Source organism: Sceloporus occidentalis, unplaced genomic scaffold (genome assembly GCF_023333645.1).
Source record: "Sceloporus occidentalis isolate IW3139 unplaced genomic scaffold, rSceOcc1.0.p SCAF_51, whole genome shotgun sequence".
NCBI classification, from domain to species: Eukaryota; Metazoa; Chordata; class Lepidosauria; order Squamata; family Phrynosomatidae; genus Sceloporus; species Sceloporus occidentalis.
Window position 1 is genome coordinate 7133990 of NW_028317031.1, and position 16297 is coordinate 7150286.

General features: G+C 41.0%; 1 protein-coding gene across 1 annotated transcript in view; it reads right to left on the reverse strand.

The window, feature by feature from the left end:
- The window catches only part of LOC149288552 (ERI1 exoribonuclease 3-like), a 116177-nt gene that overhangs the window by 37653 nt on the left and 62227 nt on the right, over window positions 1-16297 (reverse strand). Inside the window, exon 7 of the mRNA XM_089491700.1 lies at window positions 12124-12223. Coding sequence (XP_089347826.1) covers window positions 12124-12223 — 100 coding nt within the window. The remainder of the gene's footprint in view (window positions 1-12123; window positions 12224-16297) is intronic.

Consider the following 16297-nt stretch of genomic DNA (forward strand, 5'->3'; position numbering starts at 1 on the left):
AGTAGGTGAACATCTTCAAGTCCAGCTTAATCAAGGAAGCCTCCAGCAGACAAGGAGGCAGAAGGTCACCGAGCTGAACAGAAGCTCTCGTTAACGTCGTGTTAAGGGAGGATCTAGCCACAGGAGCATCGGGTAAGCCGGCAACAAGGCCAACTGGTTCCCGGCAGGCTCCTTAATTTAACTCCACATGTAGGTGCAAAGAGTTGTTACTGGTGGTGCTTGCAAGGAGACTGCCACTTAATTTGTATGGTTTTATTAGTCCTGCTGGTGCTTACCTTGCTGTACACAAAAGCACAGAGGACAATTTCTGTTTAACTAGCTTGGGCCAGCGGAAGGCAATGTAATTCGGCTAGCTTAGGTTTTCACGTGGGGTTAGGAACAGTATCACCCCCTAACCCAATACAAAGTCAATCTCATACAATTAATTAACAATATGCAATAGCAAAAGTACATCACTATTGATTGAAGATTTGAAAAAAAAAATGTATTTAGAAATTATTCTTCACTAATAGACCAGAGATAGTAACAAAAGTTACATGCCCGATGGGGCAAGACCAGTGTAAAACACAACCTATGACAGTAGGAGTTTGCAATATGTTGCTAATTGTCCCGGCAAAGAATGGGTTTTAACCGAGAAGGTGAACTACAAGTCTCAGAAATGAGTTGTTGTCCAAAACAAAGCAGAGGTTTCGACGCGTCACAGGTCAACGTCTGAATACTGCGTTACTGTGCGAAACGGGCAACAGACTGTTGATGAAATGTAACATCTGTTAGAATCGCACTGTATATACAGGTCATTCTTATTGTTTCCTCGCACTCCATGTCTCACCTTGAACTACCATTGGTAGGAACGACTCGTGAATATTGATAAAGCGGAAGCTTTCCTGATGTTTTCTCCAAGTACATGCCTGCCCGCCTGACCATCTATGTGAGAAGGAATACGAAAGTGGAAACATGTATCCCTGCCAGGGGGCACTGCTATACGGCAGGTAACCTTCAGCTCATAGAAGTTTATGAAAGCATTCCTAACAAAACTGAGGAGCAAGTAAGATTTTAGATCTCTCAGCAAGTAGAAAAATGGTTAGATAAGACAGGACAGTCACTACCAGCCATAAGATTCCTTACATGTTCTTAATATTAACTCTGGCCCATACAACATGTACCCAACATTAAGCTCAAGATTCTTGGCTATGAACGATGCTCAAAGCTGTCATTATAGCCGAACAGCATTTTATGGTTACATATCGGCTCCCTATGTTGGTAAGCCATGTTAAGAAATCTTGACTTGTTACTAAAGTCTTCTACTGGAAATTATACAAATTAAATAAATAACCTTTTCCCAATGGTTGCTATCCTAAGGTCTACAGCACAGGACAAGCCAAATGTTGGCTGAGAGTAATAAGTGTGATACAAACACAGATTCAGGGCCAAGACGGCTCAACCTTGATTTGAGGGCATCATTTGCAGGCGATGAAGAGGTTAATATGTGTTTTAGCCTCTCTGGGATCGCAGAGAGAAATAGTATGTAGACGGAGAGGGATTTGGGGGAGGTGAAGGGACCGGCGTGAAGTGCAGGGTCATCAGCAATTGCACACCCTACAGCCTTCACTCCAAAGCTGGTCTGTCTGCAAGTAATAATTTGGCTGACATTGATTTGCCTGTGTGTGCAAGCACCGGGGTGACAGGAGATAGGAAGCAGACAGCAACAGATCAATGAGAGCTACAGCTGTAACAGCGCTTCTTAACACTTTCACATGCAAATCAATCGCTAGCAAAGGGTTAACCCATTGAGCTAAGATTCCAAACGTCCACATTTACAGACAGCACCTGATATTAATACGGCTTTCTAACGCACACATTTCTTTAACCAGGCACCAGAAAAGGGGTTAACCAGGTTGCCATATGCTGAGTACCATAAAGGACAAAGTAACAGAGGAACCATAAATATCCTATATGTCATAACTCAGTAGTATCCCCCTTTAGGAACGCCAATCCCTCTACAGGACCCAAATCTCTGTGCCCCCGAAATTTCGGTCTTTACTACACCTGAAATCCCTCTCTTCTAGGAGCTCAGAACGTTTGCTAGGTGTGAAGGTGTCTCAGGGTTCTACAGCCCAAAAAGTCACAATAATGTGTATAGAAACATCGCAAAATATGTGCGTTAATTACATTTGTGTAAACAGATTATTCAGATTTTAACTCAGTTACTCAGATATCTAAACAGCTGTTAATAGGACACAAAGCAATATAACAAGTGTTGGTAAAGCCCTAGCCACACATTGACAGAACCCAAAACACAGGGAGGTATGGGTGGGTAACATGGAAAGGTTGAATAGCAATGTATTTATCTACAGTGTCCCCCTCAATGGCTGGGATATAACGCCACGTCCCGGCATATAAACAAGCGGCGCACCATCTGGGAACGGCATGCCATGGAGGAACTACTGGCTTGGCACAGTCCTCCATAATATAAATGGACCTGTTGGCATTGAGCAGCACCCAACCAGGGAGACTGATTACCCAATTAGTTGGTCTGATCATAGTTTGGTGGCAAAGGGACCAGAAGACCGATGGCTTTCCCCAAACATATATATAGCTTGGACAGTTTCATACACAATATGATAAAGGTGGCCACATCCATTTTAAGATTGCAGTTTCTGGATGAGGATCACAATAGTTGCACAGTTGCTTTCCAACGTCAGTTTTTGATCAAAGGCTACACAATCCAGCTAGAACAATTTGCTCTCTCCTTTTCTGTTATCCGAGCTTGTTTGTGAATCCTCCGAGATTGGGACAGCTCTGTGGAACTCTCGATTGTTTTCACACATACAAATGACTCTACAGAAACTTACATGACAGCACTTAGTACAGATAACTATCTGCACCATCTAACGCTCCACAACCTCTCCTTATGGTCACTAGTCAGCGCGGTTCATTAAAAGCAATCTTTGCATATAAACTGAAGGGTTAAGGGTTCATTTATTTTCGTGTCGCTGTAAGGGCGAGACACACTGACCAGGAAGGGCAGGACACTTTATTTAAAACGACAGGGTTTACGATTCAACCTCCCTTGTGTCATTTTGACGGTTTTTCTTTTTTTTTTGAACATAGATGCAAAGAGCAGAGAGAGATATGGCTCCATTTGTTAATCTTCCTCCCCAAGCAGACAGGTATCCTAATTATCTCATAGATACACTCCTACACAGAGGAGAGATAGTGGAAGCATTAAAGGATGCAGAGGTGGAGAGGGAGAGGGGGCAGGAGGAGGTGCTGTCAGGTTTCTTTACGCCTTTTCAAGTCGTCTTAGCGGTGCTGTCATCCCAGCTGTGGCACATCTCAGGCTAGTTAATTAGAATCATGTCACCAAGTTAATGTGCTCTGACTGGACTCTGATGGACTATTGTCCCTCCTGCCTACATATCTCATGGCGGCCTCTTCCTCCTCGGCTTTGTGTTTTGTAGAGCCAGAGATAACAGATTATGCCTAAGTCACTTCGGTTACGGATACCCAAGGACTGGGGTTTGATTAAGTGTGGGATCGTTTGCCATCGTCGCTTGGTATCCACACCATAGTTTTCCCAACTTAAATCTCACAATGTTGTTTTTTTTTAGGGTTTATGTTTGGCACTTATGTAACTCTTTTAAGATATTTTAAGTTCACTTGTATTACATTTCAATTTATTAAGGTTTGGCTTCATTCTGGAGTGATCTGTGGCCCTCATATAGACATTAGGCTGTTCAGATACATATTTACACATTTAGCGGGAACTGCGGAGCTCAGAACTGCACCGGTATATTTAAGGCAAGTGAGCTTAACCCTGAATCACCTGTGACAGGGAGAAGCGGTGACATCTGCTTCTCCCTGTAGCTACCCGAGACCAACACTATGTAACAGCTACAATGTTACAGCGATTTATCTTTGTACCCACGAGCTTCTGCATACAACGGGCGCTCCTAAAGCTCCTCTGCACTTCCTTATTAAAGGTTTGCAAAAGCTTGACGTATCAAAGGCTCCCAAACATGGAACCCAAACATCTTCTGGCTCATGTATGCTCATTCCGGGAGCTTGCTGAGACCACATTGACAATCAGCTGTATCACCTCTGGCCCCTACAAAACCTGGCAAACATTCACCAACAGCAGAGATAATGAGACCAGAGAAAACTGTGTGCAGAAACGACAAAATCTCTCTTTTAACCTTTTCCCTGCGGGACAGAGGAGATCTTGCCACAAACATATTGGCAGTTTAACAGAGGATAATCATTTTACGAACCTTGGAAAGTCGGCACAAAATGTTTAATTGCTTTTAATTGGAAATGACCACCTAATCTGATTATGACCAAAGTGGTCTACATTTCGCAGGCAAAGTTCTTAAACAAATTAACAGCAGAAAGTTTCTGGGAGGTAGTGAGCTGTTAAAATATGGTCACTTGCAAACTCCCCCCCCCCCCCCCCCCCCTCCACCAGTAGCCAGGGAAGAGATACATCTATACGTTCCTATATAAAAATAATACATAAAGCTAAGCATCAGCAGTAGCATTTTTAAAAAACTGACTTTCAGACTATTCATGTGCTGGTGAAGAACAACAAAGTAAAAACTCAAATACCACGGACTAGTCGACATGATATGTGCCGATATGGTGAATCACTGATGTGGCCACAATATAAGTCCTTGTGTACCCAACGTATCTAGTTATGTGAACTGAGAGTCCGAGGCTGCTAGCCCATTAAGGGCTACATGGCTGTTTTGGTTTTTTTTACAATTTTAGTGGCTCACTGACCAACCGATTTATCAATCTAATAGAAATATATGAGGTAAATATGAACATTCCACAAAGATATTGTGATGAGTTCTACTTAGAATGATGATGGCTGGGAAGGACATTTAAGGTAATACTGATAAAGCAAATAACATAAGACCAAATCCTTGGGTACGACGAAGAACTAGACTAAGGACAGGTAGTGGTTCTAGCTTTGGAGGTTGGGAGGGGTATCCCGTATGTCACAAGAGCTGTTCCTAGGTGAAAGATCTCTGCATCACTTGCAAAAAGGTCACCAATGCTTCCAGATTGCGTTTTCCAGCTCATGCACTTAGCAAAAATGTGTTTTCCTCCTTCTCGTTCCTTGCGGGGTTTCCTCTGAAACAAATAAATAGAGATCCGTGCACAGAAAGAGGAAGGCAGGAGGCTTGGAGGCCATGCCTCTCGTCAGACCTGCTCCTGTCTCCTCGGTGGTGAAAGCTCTCCCCGGTAGTTAATTAGAATTGTGTCACTAAGTGAATGCAGCTCTGCCTGTGCTCTGACAGACGCTCACCTCTGACACAGGGGGTCCAGGAGACAATCCACATCAAACTACTGCAGTGTGACCCTTTTAACACAAAGAGTAAACTCGCAGCACATCCAGTTGAAGCTCATTAAAACTGTCTACTCTCCGAGCATCCCATTAACCTCTTCGTTCAAAAACAAAAAAAACACAAGCTATTTCTCTTCGTTCTCTGCAGAGCCTAATTAATAAAATGTATTGGTAACAATATTGCACAATGACCTTCTTCTGTCTCTGGTTTCAATGAAAGCCTAAACAATGGCAAAGAGTAGAGCAAATCCAGGTAGCGAGCAGAGTAGCTTGCTTCCAGTGATAAAGGGTTAAATAAACTCTTACCCAACGGTACCCTTCACCCCTAAACTGGCATGCATGACAATATGAAACATGTACTTTTGTGCTTCTCACAAGAATGATCTCATCTTAACAAGGATGACCATATATTGGCACTATGACACACTTCAAGAACATTTGCCTTGTAATATGGGACTCTTTGGGGTTCATTTACCAAATGTCGGGTTGGTTCACGTGTTTGCTTTTTAAAAAGTACTACTATTGTGAGCTGGATTACAAATGAAATTTATAAAATGAACTATTTCAATGACTTTTCCTGCAGGGTAAAGTTTTCAGGATTCCTCAAACTCTCAGATCCAAGGGAGCCTCGATTAAACACGGAGCATTTGTGCAAGATGTGAAACTCTTTGTAATTAGTCACTGGTAGTTTCCTGCGAGTTAATGAGTTCAGATACACTGAAGTAACACAGGAAATGACATCATAGCAACTTGTTGATCTCATAACAACTCATTCCCTCTTTTCCAATCACAAATAGCCGCTTGTTACTCCAAACAAGGACACAGAGCCGTCCCATTACCTGTATTCTAAGTAACACATGTGAAGTAAACAGCAGGACCCCTGAAAACATTGATTTCCATGGAAACTGAACCCCTGAAGACCACTGGCTCAGGAATTCTCTCTGTGGCCCAGTGTCTGATCTTTAGCAGCAGGGTGATCTAGTAGGATCACCAACTTTTTTGGTTTTAAGGCAAATTGTAACTATGAATTTATGTCTACTGAAATATCTAAGGCCATATATAGGTTTCCTAAAGCTAAACTACTAAACAGGTGGTGAAGCATTTGTGCCAACACCCTACAGTATATTTGTAACACGTAGAGATTGCTTACACGGTTGTGTGATGTAGCCAACAAAAGGAACTGCTGTCTTGGTTCCAGCAGAAATCCTTAACATGATGTATTGGAGTCATTATACTAAGAAGCTTAGAACGAATACAGTCTACTCTATTTTGTACATCCCTGACATATTGATCCCTCCTCTAAATGACTCTGGTGTTCTTCTTTGAAGCAAGTGACCAGGAATGTTCAGTAGACGTTTCTACGCGGTCCAACGCTAACCCCATCTCTGTTCTGCAAGAAAAGTCTGAGACTTAAGTGACTTCTTTTCCACTGCACGAGACAAATAGACACCATGGTGCTTCCTCTTCGAGTTGAACGCTCTTGACATTTTATCTGAGAACCTAGTGCCATCTGGTCCCTCTTTCAACTAACAAGTGTTATCGTGACCTGATCTGTAGACGGTATGAGGTGTAATTCAATCCAGCACCAAAACAAGCTGGAGACAATGTCATTGTTTTCTGTTTATTGGGCAAAAATGTTGCCTATGTTTTGACATAATATTTTTAACTCTGAAAACAACCAAATTACTAAACCCTGCTGGACTATGTTTCTCCTGCCAAATAAATGCTGTATCAGTGACCTGATTTTCTAGCCGCTGGCTGTTTGTGTCAAATCACAATGCCTGCCACTGCCCCTAGACACACGCGCACACCCTGGAAGAAATATTGTGCCGTATGCCATGCTCTGATGCTACGAGCGGTGTCTATGTGGATCCATCTTCCTCCTTTCAGGAAGAACAAATGGCTCTTTTATCCATTGCTTTAATCTCTTCTCTGGCTCATGATGTCATTACCCATTATTCCCTTTCGCCTAAATGAATCCTATACTTACATCATCTGGCCCTGACATGAGAAAAGTCTCCAAAGTACCGCACTGAGACATAATGCCCAAATCCATCAACGGTCCCATCTCTACAATGAGTTTATTTATCTTAGTGTTATTCATTTGTCTCTGAGAAAGTTAGTGCGACTCGGGCCAAAAAAAACACAAAAAAAAAAAAACCGAACATTTTTTTCTCCTTTACAATTAATTCAGAAAAAATAACAAATATCCCAAATATTCAAAGAGAATAATAACCTATATGAATGATGTCAAAAGTGCAGTGGGTAAAAAAAAAAAAAAAAAGTACAGACAGGCCAACGAAAAAAAACACAAAAACTTATTTCAGTTCCACCTTACAAGGGTGTTTTTCAATATATAATACTTAGTGTATCGGATCGTCTTCTAGTTTCCTCAGACTCTGGAAGGTCAGTAAGAAGCCCTACAGAAATTATTGGGGCTGTATGAATAAAATGTAATAATAATAATAATTATAACAGAAATAATGCTGGTATACCCAAATCATTAAATGGGCAACTGTGAGTATTTTTATATTTCAGATTCAGTTCCAGTGAAATCCAAGTAGTGTTTTGGTCTGAAACGCTGCTCGGTTACCAACCCTCCCGGTGACACAGATTGATTCGCTGTAAGTAAGAATTGACAAGTGTCTGTATATATACTGACACTGGAAGCATGAATTTCCCCGTAAAGATTTGTCCGACTGCCGCTTCCTCGCGAATAGGTTTGGTCCTTGTTGAATTTTTGGGAGAACAGCCATTTTAAGGCACTACTGATTAATGTAAAGGATTTTTGTGGGGGACACATTCAATTTAAGAAGCAACCGTAGAACCTGCGTTCCCATTTGGGCATAAAGCATTAATTCAGTATGTATTCTTCTGGATTAAATTGTTCAGATGATAAAAGCAGGGGGCTACATTACTAAAACGCGAGTGACACGCGCCGCGGCTTGTTTGCACTCGGTAAGATAACGATGGACCACCTTGTTTGCATCTTCTGGGTTTCATCTAAGGCGTAGGAGAAACAGAGAAACTCTAAAAGTGTTGCTATCAGCTGTGGTTCCCTGAGATAAGACAATCCAAGAGTGTGAACACTTCATAACTCGGCGTCGCCAAAGAACTCAATTTGAGGGGACGATATTACTCATTTCTTGGATACATTAACTGCATGAAGTATCAATTAAACCATTGATTGCAGGAGTGCTGGGAACTCTTAGCGTGTAATGGGCTGTATCCCAAGCTGCGGAATGGAGGTAAGAGACACTCACGGATGCCTTGCAGAGTGCTGGGGCTGACAGATGATTGATATTATGACTCAATTATAACTGGAAACCCCCATAACTGCCGCCTAAGGATGAAAGGCTGGGTCAGGCGGGTCGGGATTTGAACCTATGACCAGGACTTTTACAGGAGCCGTTCCAGGCAAAGCCCTGAGCCAGCATCGCAAGCTCCCCGACTAAGAGTACTATGGTATCCAACCCATCAAGTAAACTGGGGTATCTCACAGCGTTACAAGAGAGAATGGGATGACTGAGAACGACATCCACAGATTCTTTCACGTGTACCTTATCTAAGGCTGTAAACTCGTCTCCGCAGGGCGCTCTTAACTTTGTTTCTGTAAGTCCAAACTGTTATGTGATCCACCACTTATGTCCTATTTACTCATTGTACAACGCTGCAGAACATGACAGTGCTATATAAATCAATAATAATAATAAACAATACTAATACTCAAGCTTCTATTAAAAAAATTCAAACATACAAAAGTATATGTAAAAGATGTTTTGGCGTTCCTGTAGTGCAGCACAGAGCACTTCTCTTAAAGGAAGGGGTTAATTAAATCTCCTCGAACCCCACCAAAAAATAAATAAAATAATGGGTTATTTTTGGCGATTTATGTTATGAAGCGCCTAACAGGTGTCTGATTTTAATTTACATCATGGCTTGGAGATATATCTTCATTATATTCAGGCTGGATGGGTAAACATCTTTAATAATTACACGTGCATCTATCTTTCTGCCACCTAGACACAAAGGATAAGCAACAGACGTGAATGCTTCAGCAGGGGTGTATTCACTAAACCATAAACGAGACGATGGATTTAATCTCACCGTCACTGCATTACGGAGGGCCGGCTGCAGTAGACGTCCCCTGCCAAATGGCTGAGTTCCCCCCCTACAGTCCTGTAAAGTTATGTGAAAAACACGTCCGACTATAGAACTATTCAGCCCTCACAGGAGAAACTTGCTGGCGGGGCTGGACCTGCTATACAGGCAGTCTACAGGTAGTCTCTATATGTAGCTGTCTCGGGTCGCTCAACTGACCACTGGTTTTTCTCATACTTCAAAAAGCATCTGATTATAAGAATCATCAGAGACCTTGTTTGCCTAAGGCACTAACAACTGGGAATTCTGAGTGTTTGCCATAATCTCAGGGTCACGCGGTCTACAGCTGACTCATTCCTATTCTACACCTCTGTGGTCTTATCTAAGACTCCCTTTTGCTACTGGTATGTTATTGCTGATATCCCTGCTTGACTGCAGGTGATTCTAAGTGTACCATTAAATAATAACTGCTTAGAATCTTCATCACGTGCTATAAATATTAAAGGGTAAATATTTTCACATTTATAAAGTTCCAACTTATGTTAGCGACCACAGGCCCGGCCCTGCTCACTGAGGTTGGCCTTCCATAATTTATACTGAAGTCTGATCTCATGGTTTAGTAAATAGTAGGGGAAGGGATAGGAAAAATGCCTTAAACAGTATTAAAAATTTCTTAAAAATAAAAATTGGGCACATTTTGAGCTGAAATCTGCTAAATAAATTTAAAGCCACACACACACTGCAAAAATATAAACACTTGCTGTGGAAGGTAAGTATTGAAATGACATCAGCAGCATCGGCATTATAATTCCCCGATATATACAAAATTCTGTTTTTTATAATATCAGTTTAACAATTTGTCGATTTATTCAGCCCAATGGCACAGAATAGACCTCGATAAGGAACAGGAGCCAAAACTAGTGTTTATTTACATAGAGCAAAGACAAGGATACTTGCGGGACCGAAAACCGCTGTGTTTTCTTTGGAATTTTTTTTTCCTTATAAATTCTGTCTTTAGAAACAAGCAAGACTTAAAATAATACATTAAGGCTGCCGAGGTGAGGGTGGAATCCTTAATGAAGGGCTGAAGAAACAATTTAATCTTGATGTGCTCAGCTGAACCCCTCTGTATTCTCCCACTTCTGATTTACTGTTGATTTCAGACAAGTGGGAAACGCAGCGAGAGAAAATGTAGGGAAATTATGTATATGATTGCAGTTCTTGTTAAGAATCTGTTTCCAGCCCTCGGTGCAGCTCCTCCAGGGCTGTCCCCACACGCCACTAAAATGAATGCCCACTCAAAGCAGAAACCAAATTTTAATGCAGCGCCTGTCAATAACTCTCAGAGAGCCATCCCTCAGAACGGTCTCACTAATTAAATGCTGCTGAGATTTAAATAATTCATCTCCTTAACGTGTATTGATCTCAGAGTTTTGTGGTTAGAGGCTGAGAACACAAATTAACCCCTTCACGCATAACTAAATCAGCCTCGTACAGATGCAGAGAATAATTATCATGGCTGGGTAGATGGAATGTGTCCAAACATGGTGGCCGGTTTGAAAACTATAGGCTCAGCTAAATAGAGACTTGATATATTAATATGAGCGGCAGTATAGTTAGTTCCAAGGTATATTTATATAGTTCTGCAGGCGCAGTCTGTATGATGGAGTCCACCAATCACAGAACTACGTGTCTTTCTTTTAACGCTTACTCTGGTTGCCTTATGCATCATAGATCACGGTAGTAACTGCGGTCTCGGGACAGTTACAATGTTTCCAAGTGCCTGCGGCTTTCTACTAGATGTCTTGGACAATTACAATGCAGCATCCGTTTCCATTGTCCAATGTTACAAATCAATCGGTGAACATTATGGCAGACAATTTCAGACAGAACTTTGATTACTGTAATACCCCAAAAAAAGAATACCTAAATACTACTTATGAGTTTAACCTGTCCAGTCCTACTTTCATGTTAAATCCATTACTGGGGTCCTTCTTGGACTCCATTGTAGTGTAGTCAGTTACTGGGGTTAGAAAATGAGACTTCTGGCTCTACTGAAACCAAAATGCATTTGTATGAAAACATCTTACACATGTTCAGTAGCACTGCCATTCTACTCAATTGCAGCAGGAGTGACACCTGAGGATGAGGGCGATGGTGGGTTTAGGTGGAAAGCCCATGGGAAGAGGAGACCAGAAGAGTAAGGGCACTGGGTCAATGATGACGTAGTCTTTGAACAAGCTGAGGATTAGCCTGTGGGAGTCTTAGACAATGATGTGTTCCCTACTGAGGATGTGGTGGCTCCTCACAAACCACAAAGCCTCCTTAACCAACACCTTCGGCATCAGGCTTCTTCAATGCCCCCTCTATTTGAGTTCCTAGAAAAAAGTCTATATGAAAAAGAGTGATGGGAGCTGTTAAGATACCCCATTTGCTTTGCGTTAAATATGGCCCAGACGCCCACTGAATTCAATGGCAGCTCCTACTGACTTCAATGGCAGCGCTATTGAGAACTGGCGGGGAGTATGATACTAGTGAGGGATGAAGTTACATGAGACAGAAGGCTCATTTTATAACGCCAATAACTAAAGAAGGCATGCTCCCTTTTGCATACATTAAAATGCCTGAAACTCCCCAAAATGATAGCTTATAAGTGGAGAAAAAACACTTACCTATCCCGCTGTGAGGCCTCCCTATGTGCTGCAGACTCAAACCCTTGTTCATATCTAGGAGCCCATTCTTAGGCCAGGTGCCCATCGCGAAGCTGTATGCCTAGAGGAAGGACACAAGCACAACATTGTTAGCTTTTTACATAAAAAATCTTTGTGTACCAGATAATGTATCATTTCACATTATACAAGATACATGTTTTCTGGGTTTATTTCGGTACCCTGAAATATCTGAAGGTATGTACTTTTGTAACAAAATAACCTATTACTTATAATTTGATGGGAACACTGTAATATTGAGCTGACAACCGTAATGCACCATTTCCAGTCGAGTTCTAACGTAGATGTAATATATAATACAATATATACATGAATTGTTTAATGGAGGGGCCAGGGAACAGTCCCTGCCACTTTAAGGCCAGCTGCCTTCAACACATTTCCGAATCACCACTGAATACTGAAGTATATATTTATATATTCCGATGTGCTTTAAGTAGGGTAGTTTATGGTACAGAAATAACTTTACCTGTTGATGCAGAAATCCTTAATATAATTATTACTTATATTACTTAATATATACGTAATAATTATACTTAATATAATTTTCACTTATAGCAATATGAGTGGCTCCTATTGATATCTGAAGTCTGGTAATATGATTTTAAACCCATTTCAACGTTATAAAGTAAAACCCCCGTAGTATAAAGGAAAATAAAGGGTGTTTCGGTATACCATTGCATTGTAAAACATATTTTCAAACACGAGCGCCCTACATACCCAGGGGTATGACCTTTACTCGCTAATCATGTTTACAAGAAGCAGCCTTTACATGCTGTCGGTGTCATGAAAAATGTAATGCTTGTAGGTCGCTTCTAACACATAAGTGGGATGAAAAGCGTCTAAAACAGGTTTCTGGAACTGACAATTTGCCGCAAAGCAGCTCACACCAGTCTAATTGTAAAGAAACCACGTTATGTCGTGTAATGAGCGTACTAGGACTAGTTTACCTACGAGCACACCGTAAATAGTCGTACGCGCTTGGTATAGAAATCACTAAGTATATTGAATTGCAGACGCATCTTAAAAATGATAATAAAACACATTCCCCTTTATGCTTCGCAGTTAAAAGTATCTGTATATTTTAAATGTCAGATCTAATTTGCACATGAAACATGTAAATGGTTATGTAAAATACGGCACATTCTTTTTTTCCCCCCCTGTAATTTGATTATTTTTCATATCAATGCCTACCAGTCGCTAACTGCCCCAATGATTGAATTATTGAACACATTCATATAGCACGCAATGGAGAGCGAACAATACTACATTTCCTGTATACCGTTTCAGCTGGCATACAAACTAATGTGAACATGTTGTTGATAAATAAGTATTGCAAAAGGTTTTTCATTTTAATAGGAGAACCCTAATCCCAACAGATTTGTAACTAAATGGAGCATTAGGAACATCATTCCCAGAACAGATGAATGGGCAAAAGTATTTATATATATATACACATATATATATATATATATATACACACATATATACATAAAATCATAATACACAGTCCCATGGAAAAATATTTTTGTGCTGTATACAGTAGCGATGTTTAGCATTCAAGACAACTTGGTCTCATTTCATTTGTTACAATAAACGTCTTATCTACAGACTTGGAGGCTACCAATATCATGATATTTTAGGTAGCCGATTCTTTATGGCAATGCAAATAAAGTATCCCGAATAGTCAGTATCCTTAATAGTCAGAGTGTCCCACTGGGTGATTCAGACTGAGCCATTCGGAAACCAATGTGCTGACTGTTGCACATAGTCTTTGTGACTTTACGAGCAGAGGGGGTCATGGCTCAGTTGGGGGGTTTCACCGATCTCCCCTATAGTATGTGTAAATAATAATAATAATAATAATTTGAAGTGTGCCATTGAGAGAGGCTCACATAACATTTGAGGCTGATTAATGTATACTTTACATTACTTAAATGACAAAATACATGGTACATATCCCTTATCATCATTTTGGAACATAAAGATCAAATGTTTGTGCATTCATGGGAATACTTTGAAAAATAAATGCATCTTCTACAGGGTAGCCGGGATTACGACATGAAAACATGATCTGATAGCATCTAACTCCTCAAGTGCCTCCTCGCCATTAAGATCATATCTGACATTTCTACAGCCAACATGTCTCTGTTGATTGATCATAATAAAATCATCGTTTTTATGCGTCTCCAGGGGGTGATAAGTTAAGTGTGACAAGGAGGGTCCCGCAGCCTCCCAATTCCTGTCTAGCTCATTTCCCTGTAGTCTTCCTTCGTGTTCGCTTTTAAATTGCTTAGCTCTGGACCGGTATGTCTGATGTTCAAAGAACGGGACAAATTATGCACATGGAAAAAAATACATATCTACAAGCAAACTGCAATTAAAGCAGAGCAAGGCGTCGTGGGAGAAGGGATGTTACAGTTCTTAAAAGAACAGATAAAGTAAACAGAAAATAAGCAAGAGCAGGGGTTGCTAAATCCGCGTAGAACCTAGGATCCGGTATTACGGATTTTAGAAGCCCGGACGGGGGTGTACATTTCTATAAATTAAAGGGGCCAACCACATAATTGTTTTTGGAGAAGTGACTTTGCTGGTTTGTAGGAATTTGAGCAATTCTATTACAGTAAGTGAGCTTCCGTTTCTAGTCTACTTGACGTTCACTCAAGTTGTATGTTGTCACAGCTTACCTCTTAGTAATACCGGTAAAATGTTTAAGCACATGCTCCAGCCATGTTTAATGCATACGATAACTATGTTGTCCATATAAGTAGAACACCCCCCCCCCCCATAGGCACTTGCGCTTTTTCCACTATCTTCCATGTAGGAAAAGTTTCTAGCCAAAGGCATCTCCCCGCGCATGATATACTAACTGCCTGCATCAGACAGGAGTCAATTCAGACCCCCCACACACACACGCAAGGAAAGCGCTCCCATTGATCTCTAATGGGACACTTTCCTGCCACTGACTGGCTGCTTCAAGCAGCCAATCAGTGGCTTGAATCATGGAGGAGAAGGGGAGCCCATGGAGGAGAAGGGCAGCAGCTTCTACTTCAGGTAAGTTATTCATTTTTGAAGAATGCATACTAAAGTACTCTTTAGTGGGGCTGCCAAGCAAGTAACGAAAAACCTGCAAAAAAAAATAAACATAAAATTATCAGATAAAAATCTTGCTCTGAATATGCAGCATTTTGTTTTATCGTTAAGCAAAATGATTGTAACCTTTCCGTTATATTATCTGTGCTGCCGTACACATGTATACCATCGGCAGAGACAGAGCGCTGCGTATGAAGACATCGGATTGGCTGGAGAAGCTCTTGTAATTTATAACCTAATAACACAATATTTCCTGTCTCTTAGTTTCTTTTTAGCACATAATTAAGTGCTAGTGTACGCAACCACTTTCTGCAGCCATCTCGCTTCAATCTTAGCCAAACATGCTGCTCTGCGGATAATTAATAGATAACAGTGCTAATCCTATTGGGAGATGATTAGCAATTAAAACTCCTAATTAAGTCTGTGCATAATTCACTGAAATTACAGTTTATGTACACAAAGGGGAGTTTGTTTGCTTTTGTCTGGCCTTTGTACAAATATGTGTTGATATCTTTATTGTTCATTATTTTCCCCGAAGCCAAGACCTCAGTCTGTTGTACATCAGGGCTGCGTTGGACAATTTGTATGTGATCCTGGAGCAGATGTTCAGTCCCGAGAAGCGGAGACCGGCAGATAGCCTCTTAGGTCTTTTTGTTAGGAAAACACGTGTAAATGTTTTTACAGATTAATTTCAGTTTATTTGTACTATAATAACGCAATGTCACCCACAAGGGTCTAAAGGATTACTGTCCAAATCATCGCAAACTACTGCTATCCTACAATTTCCTTCCCCCCACCCAAGATAATCTTTTTTTGGAAAAAATATCTATTACTTTCCAAACTGCTGTGTATATTGGCATGCATGGCCAGGATGATTCCTCCTTATTTAGCTTTTCACCTTTAGGGGCAGTTAATTGGCCCCGGAAACTCTAGGACGGTGGCATACCTCTCAACATCTCGAATGGCCAAAGAGCCATGGATGGGGAAGGGTTTCACTGAGATTTTAAGTGACTTTGTGACCTATTGA